Here is a 14,173-nt window from a genome sequence, read left to right on the forward strand (position 1 = left end):
GGGGGAAGGGCTCGGAAATCTCCAAAATCTCTCTACTCAGTGTTGCTCTGTGGGTGGTGGGGGGCAGGGGTGGGGCGGAGAGGAAGATGATTCAGGGAAGCGGGTGGGGAAATTGGGACCCTAAAGCCCAATTGTCCTGTGGTTGTGAGCCTTCCCTTCTGACCTGCCTGGGGTCCCATGAAGCCAGAATGTTAGCCCCTTGGTGCCAGGCGGTCAGGCAGGATACCGGGAGCCTTCCAGAATACCAAGTTCTGGGAAGGCACTCCTTCCAGGCCCTAACAAAGGGTTCTCTCCAGGGCCCTGGGCAGGTTTTCTCATCCATGGAACAGCCCCCAGGGAGCTCAAAGGAGAACTCTGGAATGCTGTTCCCAGACTGTGTGCCCATGACAAAAGTGACCTTGGAGGGGTTTCGTCTGTTCTCTGAGGGTTCTGTGGCCAAATAAATTGAGGGAATCTGTTTCTAGACTTCCTTGTGGAGTTGTGGTGCACACTGGCATATGAAAGGCTAGGAAAAGTTTTGTAGGAGGAAAGAGCTTGAAATATTCCAGTATGTTCCAAATTTATTTGACCAAGGAAGACGTTTTTTGAGGAACCCTTGTGAACATGGTTTGGGGAAGGCTTCCCGAGGGCAATAATGCACATGGGGGCGGGGGAAGCTTAGTGGGGAACAGGTGAGGCTCGGGAGGAGCCGGAATTACCAACATCTCAAACCTGGCCTGCCAAGGCCAGATGCAGGACATCTACCCTTAAGTGGCAAGAACAATTGGGGGCGGGGAGGGCTGCAGCAGGCTTCCTGTGGACCCTGAAGCTTCTTCCAGTTAGGGGTCTACTGGCTGCCTGGGCGCCTGTCTTTTCCCCATGACCTGCTCCTCCATCACTGCCTGGTCGGGTGGGAGTGCGCTCTTCCAGGCTGTCTCCTCAGTAGCTATAGAGCACCCCCCATTCTCTCTCCCTGACCTTGTCCTAACCCGCGGGTACACTTTCTTCTCCCTAGCTTCCCCTCTCATCTCAAGTGAGTCCCTGTCTTGCAGATTTCTGGGAGACCTTCCCAGCACTGTCCTCCTAACCCCAGAAAGGCCAGATCCCTAAGGGAAGCTTACAGATAGGGCCAGACTGACCACCCCACTCCCCCCATTCCCCTACTCAAAGATGGGCTTAGGCTGCCTCTGCCTCTTTTTCCTTAGGAAATTAGGTAACCCCATCACCAATGTTTCCTCACTAATAGGTCACTGTGCAACGCTAATCAGTAAACCTCCTCAAGAGGTGAGAGTACTCGACCTCTTAGCGTTCTCGTGTCTACCAGCAAGTAGCAACCTCGTGAGCTTATAGCGGACGGCTGCCATTGGCTGTGATAGACACTCACAGAAACCTCCTTAGCCCCAATCTAGCTGGGGGATGGGGATGGCTGGTGAGCAGACAGCTGGAGTTTCTCTGGGCCTTGGAGGCATCTCCCTCAAGGGAGGCAGGAGGCTAGTCCCTGCAGTGGTGGCAGTGTGTGTCAGTATGCCTAGCCCCTGGGTAGTGGCTGGGGACTGGGAAGTGTGTCTGAAGAAAGTGGAGGGAAGGTGATTACAAGGGAACTTGATGCACGCTCATCCTGTTGAACAGGGTGGCTTCAAGGAGGAGGGAGAGGAGGGAGAGGAGGAGGCGGCTAACACCTTGTCAATAAATCCTTCTCTAAGCATCCCACCCCAGGAAAATGGAGGTCGTGCCTATGGCTTCCCAACCAGCTCCAGTCAGGCTCAGCTCTCCTTCCTCAGTTCTCAGAGACTGATGTCCACTTGGGATGGGGACTAGAGGGGAGAAGTGATTTTTTTTTTTTTAAAGCAGCAGCACATTCGGGGACGGAGAATAAAGACCCAGAAAATTACCAAAATGATTTTTGGAATTCTCAAAGGAATAAGATATATTTGACAATGTCCAGTGTCTGAGATTAGCCCAGCTCGTGTGTGTGTGTGTGTGTGTGTGTGTGTGTGTGTGTGTGTAAGAGAATGGGGTAGTGCAGGGGCAGGAGGAGCAAAGGGAAAATTTATTTCCTTGCCGATAGTTAAGGGATGCTGTCCCATGGCTCTTGGGAGACTGATAACTAAGCACATCCCTGAGTCCCTCATCCCCACACTCTGCTTGGATTGCCCCCACTGCATCCTCAGATCTTTCATGGCCACTGAGTTGTACAACCCCAGGTGGCACCATGGACACAGTCTATAACATGAATGTGCCCCCCTGGAGTTATGTAATATGGTCCTAATCTTCCTGCCATGGGATGTGTGTTCCCCACTGGCTGAACAAAAGAAAAGGCAGTGGGAGATGGGCATAGTGCAGGGGGTCGGGGGACTGGCTCCCCATACTGTTCTTTGGGCACTAGATCCTTCCAGCAGGCTCCTGGGGTTGCCTTACTCCTGCTTGTTGAGAATGAGCCACATCCAGGAGCCCGAGGCTTCCCTAGAGAAGATTCTGGGAGGGAGCCTACAGCCTTGCTGGCCTGTACTCAGGACCGTGTAATGGGGTTCAGGCTACGTAAACCTATGGGGTCTGACTCCGCATGGGTGGCTGGCAGTAGTGAATTCCCACTGAAATAGGGATTGGCACTCTGAGTTTCAGGGGCACAGCAGACAGAGTAGAAGGAGCGGCAGGTCATAGCTTGCTCAGCTCTCCCCCACGTCATCAGCTATGACTAGGGGAAGGTCTGTGCCCAGGGCTGGAGAAGCGCAGAGGTGATACAGGGGCAGAGAGGAGAGCCCATGGGCTGTATCTGGGGTGACAGGTTGGAACTTTGCCTCCCCGCTTTCCCACCCACCTCCCGGGCCTCAGTTTCTCCTTTTGGTAGCCTGGGGATAATGCCATGTGTGCTGCCCTCACCCAGGGGAGGAGGAGGATGAAGGATATGAGGGTGTGCCCCGAGCACTGGAGGGGGTGAAGGGTCTCTGGCCTCATGAGGGGTGGGGTGGAAAGGATGAGCAGGCAGATGGGGATGGGATGGGGAACCACCTGAACATGGGGTGGGGCGGAGGGGAGCAGAAGGGGGGAGGGATGAGCTCGATGGGAAAGGGAGGCATGCCGCTGGTATGTGCACAGGGCTGGAAAGAGTCTTGTTCTGTCATCATCCCCTGAACCAGTCCCCAAGAGTCACGCACCAACCGTGCTCTACAAAAACACGGAGAGAAGAGGAGAAAGCAGCAAGAAGAAGTGCAGAGGCCCCTGTCTGGCCCAGACAGGAGACAGTCACCTTGATTTGGACCCCCATTTTCAAATCCCCCTAAGTTTTCTTTCAAACAAAATTCAGTATCAGTGACACTGTTTCTTTTGGCTCTGAATTCCAGAAAAACAGGAGGGACGGAGTGTGCCTGCTTTCCAACACTCCCTGTAGGGCTCTGAACCAATACACAACAACAAGTGTCAGAAAACCAGGAAGGAAAACTGAGTTTTATAGAAACTGGAATGAAACTGACCAGTCTAGTTTCATTATCCAAGCTAAGCGGAAATGCAAAAAAATCAAAATAAAAAGTAAACAAACAGCACAAATGGTAAGACGTGAGTTCTGTTTCCTATATTCTTTCCTTTTTATTCCATTCAGGTGTCATCAGGAATCCCAAGAGGCCTGCCCCCCCCTTCCCTCCCGGCTTACCCGCCCCCAGAATGGCCTCTGGGTTCCGCCCTGCCCGCCTCCCCCCTGTCCTTCTCCAGCACAGCTCTGAGGACCTGCCCTCCTGAAAGCGATCTCCCCTGAGGGCTCAGGGAGTCCGGGAAGTTGGTTCCAGGAGCCCTGGCTGGGGCTGACCTAGGGCAGATTGAAATGGGGCTGTGGTGGTTCTGGGTACCAAGGTCAAGTTCTAAGCAGGGAATCCCAGTTGCCCTGGTGAGGGGACACAGGACACCATCTTCGTAATAATTTAGGCTCCTGTCCTTTGTTTCTCTCAGATTCAACTGGGGGGTGTCTCAGAGGGTCCTAGGGGTACAGGACCCTGTGGAATCTTATAAGCTCATCACACTCTTTTCCACACTAAATGCTAGACTGGAGCCCTGTGATCCCATGGTCCTCTGCAGCCCTGGCACCTGTCCTGGGTGGCTGAAACCTTCCCTGCCTGGAGCCAGGGCTGATCTCAGTGATGCTGCTATATTCCTTCCACGCTCCAGGGTCCAAGGGGCTAGGGAGGAGGAAAGGCATGGTGTGTGCATGTGTGTGTTTGTGTGTGTTGGGGGATAAGAGAGGGGCCTACAGGGCTGGGCCATGTCTGTGAGGTACTCCAGAACCCATACGACTTTCTATAGATCTATTGCAGAGAGCTCAGAGTGTTTTTAAGGCTAGAATGTTCCACATGGTCTCTAGCACTAAGATGGCAGCCTCCTAGAGGCAGGAGGAGGGAAAGATGAGGGGCTGAGAACTTCCCTGGGGGACCTGCTGCTGTTACAAACTCGGAATGGGGGGGAGGGCCAGTAAGGGGGGATGGCAGCAGGTTCAGGGTGGGGCTGGAGAGGGGGTAAGCCAGCAAAGGAGGCTCACTGGGGAAAGAGGCACAGATCAGCCTGGCAGTCAGAGCCCAGGTAGCCCAGCACCTGAGGGGAGAGTGTCAAGGAGGCATGGGCCCCTCATTATCACCTTGTGAGGTAGAGGGAACTTTGGCTAAGGCTGTAGTCAGTAGGGGGTGCAGCTCTGGAGCTGGAGCCCAGAGGCAGGAGAGCTGAGAGGTGCTGAATCTGCCTTGTCTGTGGGGAGGTCAAATGCCTCTCTGAATTTCTACCAATACTCTGGTGGTGTTTGCCCACATGCCATGGGAATGGGGCAACCATGGCACCTTGCCAGGGTCCTAGGCTTGGGGTGCTTTGAAAACCCAAAGTTAACTAGTGCCCCCTTCTCTCCCCCTCCCCCTCCCCCTCCCCCTCCTCAGGATCTGGCCAGAACCTGTACGGCCCTCACCAAGCTCTCCCTCCAGCTCCTCATACACCCAGGGAACCTGTCAGGGGGAGCTGTGGGCCTGGCTGTTTGAATAGGACCCAGCTGGACCTGAACAAGCCCTCTTGGGTTACTGTGCTCCTATCTGCGCAGTTTGCTAAGGGGAGCAGGATGAAGATCCTGCTGGGTAGAGAAGCCCCAACTTGACCTTCTTCTTAACCTTGACCTCCCCATTGGGCTACACCTAGAGTGGAGTCTTTGCTGGTGTCCCCTCACCCCTTAGAGAGGGGCTAGGGTCTGAAGTGGCAGAAGCAGCCCCCAGGGCATATCTGGACACGAGGCAGTGAGAGTGGTTGGGTCTTGAGGTGAGCACCGGATGCAGAGTCCTTGTCTCCCCTCAAGGCTCTGAGAGCAGACCCTCCACTACCTAGGGCACTGGGAATTGTGCTTTGCCTGACCCTGCCAGGCTCTTCACTGCTGGAGAAGACACACCCTGGGCAATGTTCATCAGAACACGGTTTGAAGAGTTGCTGAGAGATGGGGGGTGGGGGTGGGGGTGGGTGGTGCAGAGAGAAGGGGGAAAGAGACGAAGGGAGGGGAGAGCGAACCCAGCGCCTAGGGCATAGACTGGCATCCCCATCTCCCTAAAAGGTGGTAGTGAAAGGGTGGACACGGGGAGATGGGGTGGTCAGGGGCCTGAGAAACTGGCACAGCAGAAGCCGTGAGCCCTTTAGAGTTTACATCTCCCTCTATTCTCGGAAAGGCCTAGGAAATGGGGCAAATCTTCTCTACGCCTCTGGGGGATCCCCTGTCAGTGGCGTGAAGCTCACTTTGCCCTCCACTTCTGTCCCAGCCTCTCTCACCCTAGTCTGGCCTCCATGCCCACCCCCACTGGCCACTTACTTGCAGGACAGCTGGTTGATGCCTTCGATGTAGTAGCAGACGCCTCCATTGACACAATAGGACTTGGCGGTCTCGTTGCATTTCCGGGCGTGTCCCGACCATGACGACAGGGTGGTACTCACTGGAGGTATGAGAGAGACGTGCCAGTGACCCACTGAGACCACCTCTGGGCCCCAGGCACCACCTCTTTCATGGCCCTTCATGGCCCTTCATGGCCCTTCATGGCCCTTCATGGCCCTTCATGGCCCTTCATGGCCCTTCATGGCCCTTCATGGCCCTTCATGGCCCTTCAAGGCCCATCTCAAAGCTGGAAGCTCAGGAACTGCAGTAGGAGCTGGAGAGGGAAGGTCTGGTGGTCTCTCCTGGTCATGAGCAAGGCCCAGGGGAGGTCACCAAGAGCTCTGACCCTTTGCCAAGCACCACCCTGCACCTGTGCTCTGGGCAAATTGCCAAAGGCCAGGAAGATTTGCTCTATTTGGGAAGGAATGAGAGGCTAGCAGAAAAGTCTCTGTGTGCTGGAATAAGCACCCGTCTTGCCTGCCTTTCTGGGGGCTCCACTGCAGGTGGGATCAGACATATCTTTTTGGGGAACAAGTCGCAGGGGTGCAGGGAGAGGACGTCTATCAATCTGCAGTGCTTGGCCTCTTGGGGGAGCCCAGGGGGTGGCTGGAAGGGAGCTGGGCTTTGAGGGGAATGGCACCTTTTAGACACAGTCTCTAAATCTAAAGACAGGCGAGGAGAATCCTAGCTTCCATGTCTTCCTCCTTTGTCCCAGAGGGGACCAGCCTCCTAAGAAGGCTAGGCGCCCGCCCAGCCCAGGGTTTTCTTTGCATCTGCTCTCACCAGGCAGCCCCGTCCTCCCCCACCCAGTCAGCTGTTGCCTCTGAAGGGCGCGTCCAGGCCTCGACAGCGCAGGCTATAAATCCTGGACGTCGGGTTGCTGGAGAGGAGGTGGGCTTGGGAGAGGCCTGTATGATGGCTGGGATGTCAAAACTGGGTGAGAGCGAGGCTGGGCTTTGAGGCTGCTGACCCAGCCTGCACATCGGATTGATCAGATTCACTTGATACATGAACATCACTAATGTTCTGCTCACCCACATGCCATCCAGAAAGCTGGTTTCAAGTGAAAAGTCTTGCCCCTGATGTTTTCATCTGGAAGCTAACTCCTGAGGCTGTGTATCCAGAGCGGCTAGTCCCTCAGCCTCTGGGGCTCCGAGGGTCTCTCATTCCCACCCAGCAGCAGCAGCACCAGCCTCCTGAGGTGCTCCTGTCTCCCCTGGGGTACCAAGTCCCTACCTACCCCCTCCCCATGGTGATGGGGTTGAGAGGAGGAGGAGGAGGAGGAGGGCAGGCACTTGGCGCCCTTAGTGTTTAGACATGTGGGAGACAGATGGAGCGCGGGGACCGCGAGTGTATACACAGCTCTGCCTCTGTATATGTCTGAGGAGCTTGCTGATAAAACCCGGCGGGCAGGGCCAGCTCCCACCTTCCCCTCCACACCATGCCTGCTGCTGCTCTGGCTTCCCTGAGCCCCACCCCTACGGAGGTCTCCGGCCATCACACCACCCACGCTCAGCGGGGACATGCGTGCTGGCAGGGACAGGAGGCCTCTGCTGGTCTCTGCTCACCCTGGGTCAGGGAGACCCAGGGAACCAAGAAAGGGACAGAAAAGAGAGATGAGGTGACCTTGTGTGCAAGTTATCAAATCCGTTGCTCTAGGGGACACCAGAGGTTTCCCTGCCCTTCAGTTACACTGCCAAGGAGGAGGGAAGAAAAAGAGGAGGGGAATGCCTGTCCAGAGCCACGGTGTGTGTTGTGACAAGGCCTCGGGGCTCCTGATGCCCGGTTGAGCCTTTTCTCCAGCCAGCCAGTCCCTTGTGGAAGAGCATGTCAGCACTGAGGCTTAACATCAGACGAATGCAAACATGGTGTGGACCAGGGGCCTGGGGCCCCTTGTGGGCGCTGCCTGAGGCAGAGGCGTGTCGGGCCAGCTTGCTTCCCTCTGCAGCTGTGGGTGGCAGAGACTGCCCAGCTCTGTGCTGAGTGAGCAGTGACAGCAGTGAGGATGGTGGTGGGGACACAGCTGCCTACATGCATGTCTGTGCTCATGGAGGCCTTGGGAGGCAGAGGACGGCTCTTGAAGCAAGACGGGGCCTCAGCTGGGATGCACGGCCGGGGCTGCCAGAACCTTGTCATCATGGGGACTCGGCCAGGGCCCAGAAAGGCAAAAAGGGTGGGCAGTGGGGGAGCCAGTCACAGAGGGGCTTGGGGGGTGGGCTGAACACAGGCCTCTCCACCTCAGAAGTAACTTGAGGCCACCCGCTCTGCTGGCAGGGCCTTCCCAAGTCCCTGCAGCCCAGTGCTGCCAGTGGGGGAGGCTCCCACCAGGAGGATTTCCGCACTGAAGATGCACACGTGTGTTTCCGCACACACGGACTCCCAAGGCCGCTTGTCTACACTGCCTCGTCAGCATATCTGTATTTCTTCACTGTGTTCTCCCGTGTTTGGGGAAGTGAAGATGACATATGGACTCCAAACTGGAGAGTCTGGCTGCCCCCTTGACGCCTCCCCAGGAGGGGCTCCTGATCATCCACTTGTTCCCCAGTCTTGCTCTGAGCAGCACAAACCAAAGACCTGGAGGGCATCTTTAGTTTCTTTTCCTCCTTTATTATTCCTATCCATCTATCCCTGAAGGCTGCCTTTCTACCTCCTCACGAGGCTCTGTCCATGTGTCCCTACTGGTCCCCAGCCCAGGCCTCCATGGTCTCTTTCTTGGATGACCAGAGCAGCTGCCTCCACAGGTCTTTCTGCTCTCACTCTGGCCTTCATCTCTCATCTTTTTGCTTCATTGCTGTCAAAGTGATCTTTAAAATATATAAAAGTGGCCAATCACTTCCATGATCAAAACCCTCCAATGGCTTCCATTTACATTCAGAATAAAGTCCTCCAGCCTCCCCCCTTAGTGTTTAGACATGTGGGTGCCCCTCCTCCCCCACTTCATGTCCTATCCCTCTCAGAGTATATTCATACTCTACTGGCTCAGTCCAGCTCCTCTAATTAGCCAGGTGTCTTCCTGTCCAGGCCTTTCAAAATATCAGTGTCTCGGAGACTCCTCCCTTACTGCCCAGGCTCCTCCCTTACTTTCTCTTAGCTGCATACACTTGCACTTTTATAGTACTTATTCCAACAATTAAATGACCAGCTCCTTCACCTGAATGTAAGCACCATCTGGGCAGGGTCCATGTCTGTCTTATTTACCAATGAACTCCAGTATTTAGTTTAGTGCTTAGCCCGTAATAGGGTGCCTAACAAATATTTGTTATGAGCAAACAAACATCTGATTCTTCAGAGTAAGGTGGCTTCTACTACCGTGCCAAGAGCCAGCCTGGTCAACTTGGCCAGATGATGAATGTTTGTCTGTAGACTAAAGCATTAGCTCCTATTAAATAGTGCAAATATTCCTGGCAGATCACTGGGGGAAATAAAATCAAACCACAGTGAGATACCACTTTATACCCAATTGGATGGCTATAATAAAAAAATGGGCAATAATACATAGTAGTAAAGATGTGGGGAAATTGGAATCTCTCTACATTGCTGGTGGGAATTTAAAATAGTGCAGCCACTTTAGAAGACTGTCTGATAGTTCGTCAAAAAATTAAACCTAGAGTTACAGGAAACTGCCCTCCTAGATACCCAAGAGAATTAAAAACCTATGTCCACACAAAAACATATTCGTGAATATTTTAGCAGCATTATGCATAATAGCCCAAATGAGGAAACACTTCAGATGACCCAACAATGCAAATTGATGAACGGATAAACAAAAGATGTTATATCCATATAATGGAATATTATTCAGCCACGAAAAGGAAAGAAGTACTGACACAGGCTACAATATGGATGAACCTCCAAAACATGTTAAATGGAAGAAACTAGCCACAGAAGGTCATGTATTAGGATTCCATTTACATGAAATGTCCAGAATAAGTACATCTGTAGAAGCAGAAAAAGATTTGTGGTTGCCAGAAGGTGAGGGATTGGGAAGTGCATGCTAATGGGTTTAGGGTTTCTGAAAATATTTTGGAATTGGTGGTGATGGCTATACAACATTGTGAATATACTAAAAGCCACTAAATTGTATATTTTAAATGGGTGAATTTTATATGTAATTTATACCTAATATATTTTTTATTTTTTAAAATATACCCAGAGGGAGAGTCTGGTGGCTCAGTTGGTTGGGCGTCAGACTCTTGATTTTTGGCTTGGGTCATGATCCCAGGGTTGCGGGACTGAGTCCTGCATCAGGCTCTGCACTGAGTATGGAGGCTGCTTAAGATTCTTTCTCTTGTCCCTCCCTGGCTTGCATGCTTGTGTGCTCGCTCTCTCTCTCTCTCAAAAGAAGTCTGGAAAAATGGTTAAAACAAAAAATATAAGAAACAGCAAATGTTGGTGAGGTTGTGGAGGCCAAGGACCCCTGTGTGCACCATTGTTGGGAATGCAAACTGGTGTAGCCACTCTGGAAAACCATATGGAGATGCCTTAAAAAATTAAAAATAGAACTAGCACGTGATCCAATAACCCCACTACTGGGTATTTGCCCAAAGAATATGAAAACACTTATTCAAAAAGATGTGCACAATGTTTATTGCAACATTTATAATAGCCAAGATATGGAAGCAAGTCAAGTATCAATCTATAGATGAAGGGATAGAAAAGATGTGATATATAGATATGTAATGGAATATTACTCAGCCATAAAAAAGAATGGCATCTCAACATTTGCAACTTGGATGGATCTAGAGGGTACAATGCATAGTGAAATAAGTCAGAGAAAAACATACACAGCATATGACTTCACTCATATGCAGGATTCAAGAAACAATAAAAAAGAAACAAAAAAACCCCCAGACTCTTAAATATATAGAACAACAGGCTAGTGGTTGCCAGAGGGGAGGTGGGTGCGAGATGGGTGAAACAGGTGCAGGGTATGAAGAGTACATTTGTGGTGAGCACAGAGGAAGGTAAAGAATTGTTGAATCACTGTTGCGCACCTGAAACTAACAATACTGCGCGCTAACTATATTGGAATTATAATTAAAAATGCCTGAAAGGGTAAACCCAGGAGGCCTCTATCAGCCATAGTATCTTGGTGGGCGTGAGCTTATTGAGGCTTTGAAAAGGGAAGGGCCAGGAGGGGAGCTGCTGGGGGACAGAGCTTGTCTCCTGGCTGCCACTTCAAGCACTCTTTACCACTGACTCAGGGAGAAACTTCTTATTTTTCAAGGCGCAGCTCAAGTGATCTTGCTCTCTCAAGGCTCCTTCTCACTTGCTCAGTATGCCCCCTTCTCTGTGGGTAAAACTGTTCTCTTTCCTCTTCTATGTGTTAGAACAGGCCTGTGCTCTGAATTTGAGTTTTAGCTTCCTACCAGGAACTTTGAGGGACCTGGCTAGGAGCCAAGATTATGACCTCCCGGAGCTTACAGCAGGGTCTTTGAGTAAGGCAGGTGTGTGTATGTGTGTGATTAAACAACCAGCCTTTCTAAGCGTCTCTCCCCTCACTCCCCCCCCCCCCCCCCCCCCCCCCCCCCCCCCCCCCCCCCCCCCCCCCCCCCCCCCCCCCCCCCGCAACTCCTTCCCCAGTAAAGAACTTCCCTTTTGTGACACCCCAGGTCAAACCTGCCTGCACTCTGGGGCGAAGCTAGGCCCAGATCCATATCCTAGGACTGAAGCAGCCCCCCTGGGGTATTCCCAAGATCTTTCAGCTGGGGATGAGGCAGCTGGTTTCTCTAACTCAGATGGGTCGGACCAAGCTGACTGTTTTTATTAAAAGCACCACACACTCCTTGCTGACTCCTCCTCCTCCCAGGCAACCAGGAAGGCAGTCTCTTGTGAGCTGGCTGAGCTGTGACTGCAAGGAGGCTCTGCTCTAATTTGAGGAAGGAGCCTCAAGCTCTGCAGGGAGCCAAGAGTCCTGGTGATGCCCCGTGAGCCGCCCCTGCTCCTTGCTGTCCTCCTGTGCCCTCTTCTGGCCACCCCACCCCTTAGCCCTGGCTTCCCTGGGGCCCGGGCGGGCCAAGCCAACCCACCTTGGGATGAGTCAGAGGGGGGCAGGCACAGCTGCCCGCTACCCGCCCTCCACCTCCTCCTCCTCCTCCCTAGGGCGCGGTTGCTGCAGGTCTTCTGGGCTCCACAGGTAAACAAGGAGCCTGGGCATCTCTGCCTGTAAAAATCTTTCTAATCCCCTCTAGTGGCCCTGTTCACTGCCCCGTGTCAAGGGAAGGGGTCTTCCATGGATTGAACACGGCAACGGAAGAGGGTGTGTGTGTGTGTGTGTGTGTGTGTGTGTGTGTGTGTGTGTGTGTTCGCACGCATGGGCAGTGGTGGCTAGGTCCACAGGATGTCGGTCCTGAGTACCTAACTGAGAATCCTAGAATTTTATAGGGAAAGGGTCTACAGATCCTCGGGCTCCACCTCAGATGGAAGATAAGCGAGGTGAAGGAACTTTCCCAGGCTTGCACGGCAGAGCTCCAAACACAGAGCTCACCAAAGCTCTGGACCCTCTGCCTATCTGCCCTGCTGCTCTCCTGCTGGGCAGGAGGGAGGAGGGGTCTGGAGCCCTGTGGCAAGCTCCCAGGGCCGCACAAACCTCCATGTGCCTGCTTCCTTAACTGATGAGAACAGGGGCTGCTAAGGGCTGACAGAAGCCCCTGCGTGGGGTGGGGCTGCTGCTTACCTGACCGCTCCTCAATGGTCTACAGCCTCAGACCCCAAACACCACACAGGAGAGAGGGCGCTCCTATGGCTTTCCGCATGGCAGCCATTCCCTCTTCCTCTACTAACAGCCCCCCTCTAGGAAAGTAACCCTGTGTAGTTTTGGCAGGGCCATCACTCCAACTCCGCTTACATATGAGCCTGGCAAGGATTCCACCGCATCTCCTGAGCACAGTGGCTGGGCCAAAACGGGCACATGAATTAAGCTGGGTCAGTTGGTGTCCATCTTTGTGATCATATGAGTGGATTAAGAGACAAAGCTCTTTCTTTTTTTCTGGGCGGGAGGCCGGGGTGATATCGACCTGGAGCTGTCTGAGGCCATGGCCTCTTCTTCCCCAAACATGGGAGAAGCCCCTGTTGTAGTAGGAGAGAATGAGGACAACACCTAGTGGGAGAGAGTCTCCTGATCCCTACTCTGAGTACCTGGAGTCAGTTCTATCTCTGGATTTCCCAGTTTCATAAAGTAATAAATCAATTCCTTAAGGTAACTTTAAGTTGGGTTCTTGTCAGTTCTTTCTAACCAAGAAAATCTTGAATAATAAACAAAGTTCAAAGCGGACCTAAGAATGTCTGCCCACTACGGCTGGAGGTGACAGGTGCAGGGTCCATTTTCTTGGGCTTGGGGCAAGTTGGGAGGAGCAGGTGGTGGGGGGCAGGTGCCTCCACTGGGGCCTGTGGGACTCAGTAAAGGTCTTGGAGCAGATTAGAGTCTTTTTCTGTATTATTTACCAAGTGCCTACTATAAGCCAGGCACTGTGTTAGGCCCTGAGGTTAGAATGGCAGTCAGGCTAGACATAACCCCACGGAGCTCAGGGTCTTAGTGTTTGCTACCTACTTCTACATTGTATAGCACTCTCATTAACCATCAGTTAGACCTGGGGCACAATATTTAACCGCTTTGAGCTTCAGTCTCCTAACTTATAAAATACACCATGGGCTTGTCAGGGCTCAGGATACAGTGTGGAATGGAGCAGCTCTCCGTAAACAGTAGCTCTTACTGGAACTCCCGGGGAGAAGGCATCATCCTTGCTATCCTCACTCCTGGCTCATCATCCCATGGTGGAGGTCACGCTTGCACAAAAAGTTCAACAGTATGAGATTTGAAAAAAGACCTAACAGCATTCAGGAAATACACAAGACCACAGTTGGCCAAGAATCGGCCTGGGAGTGAGGTCTGAGTTGGGGGTGACACTGGTGGGGTGAAGGGGTCAGGGAGGACGGGAGCCTCAGAAAGATGGCATAAGAGGAGGAATCTGAATGAACTGTAAGGGACTGAGACAGCTAGGGCTGGAAAGACTTTTGGGCCAAGTTGGTGTGAGCTGGGTTGTAGGAAAAAGGCCCTGTTCTGTGGTACAGCGGGGTGTAGGGGATGACGAGATGAAAGCATCTTAAGAGGCTACTATGGTTTAGGTGAATCAAAATGAAGTGGTGGCTGGGTTGCCTCTAAGGCAGGGTTGGAATGGGACGTACAGATGTGAGAAAGATCCAGAAAGAAGATGGACCAGGACTTGGAGACTTGAACTATAAGCTATCGTGGCAAGGGAGACCAGGAGCCTGAGAAGCTTTGAGAATGGGGGACCCCTCACGACACAGGACAGGGTCTGC

At 52.8% G+C, this 14,173-nt stretch overlaps 1 protein-coding gene across 1 annotated transcript in view; it reads right to left on the reverse strand.

The window, feature by feature from the left end:
• The window catches only part of NRG2 (neuregulin 2), a 178,756-nt gene that overhangs the window by 16,054 nt on the left and 148,529 nt on the right, over positions 1–14,173 (reverse strand). Inside the window, exon 4 of the mRNA XM_029941179.1 lies at positions 5,795–5,915. Coding sequence (XP_029797039.1) covers positions 5,795–5,915 — 121 coding nt within the window. The remainder of the gene's footprint in view (positions 1–5,794; positions 5,916–14,173) is intronic.

The sequence above is a fragment of the Suricata suricatta genome, chromosome 6 (genome assembly GCF_006229205.1).
Source record: "Suricata suricatta isolate VVHF042 chromosome 6, meerkat_22Aug2017_6uvM2_HiC, whole genome shotgun sequence".
Taxonomy (NCBI): domain Eukaryota; kingdom Metazoa; phylum Chordata; class Mammalia; order Carnivora; family Herpestidae; genus Suricata; species Suricata suricatta.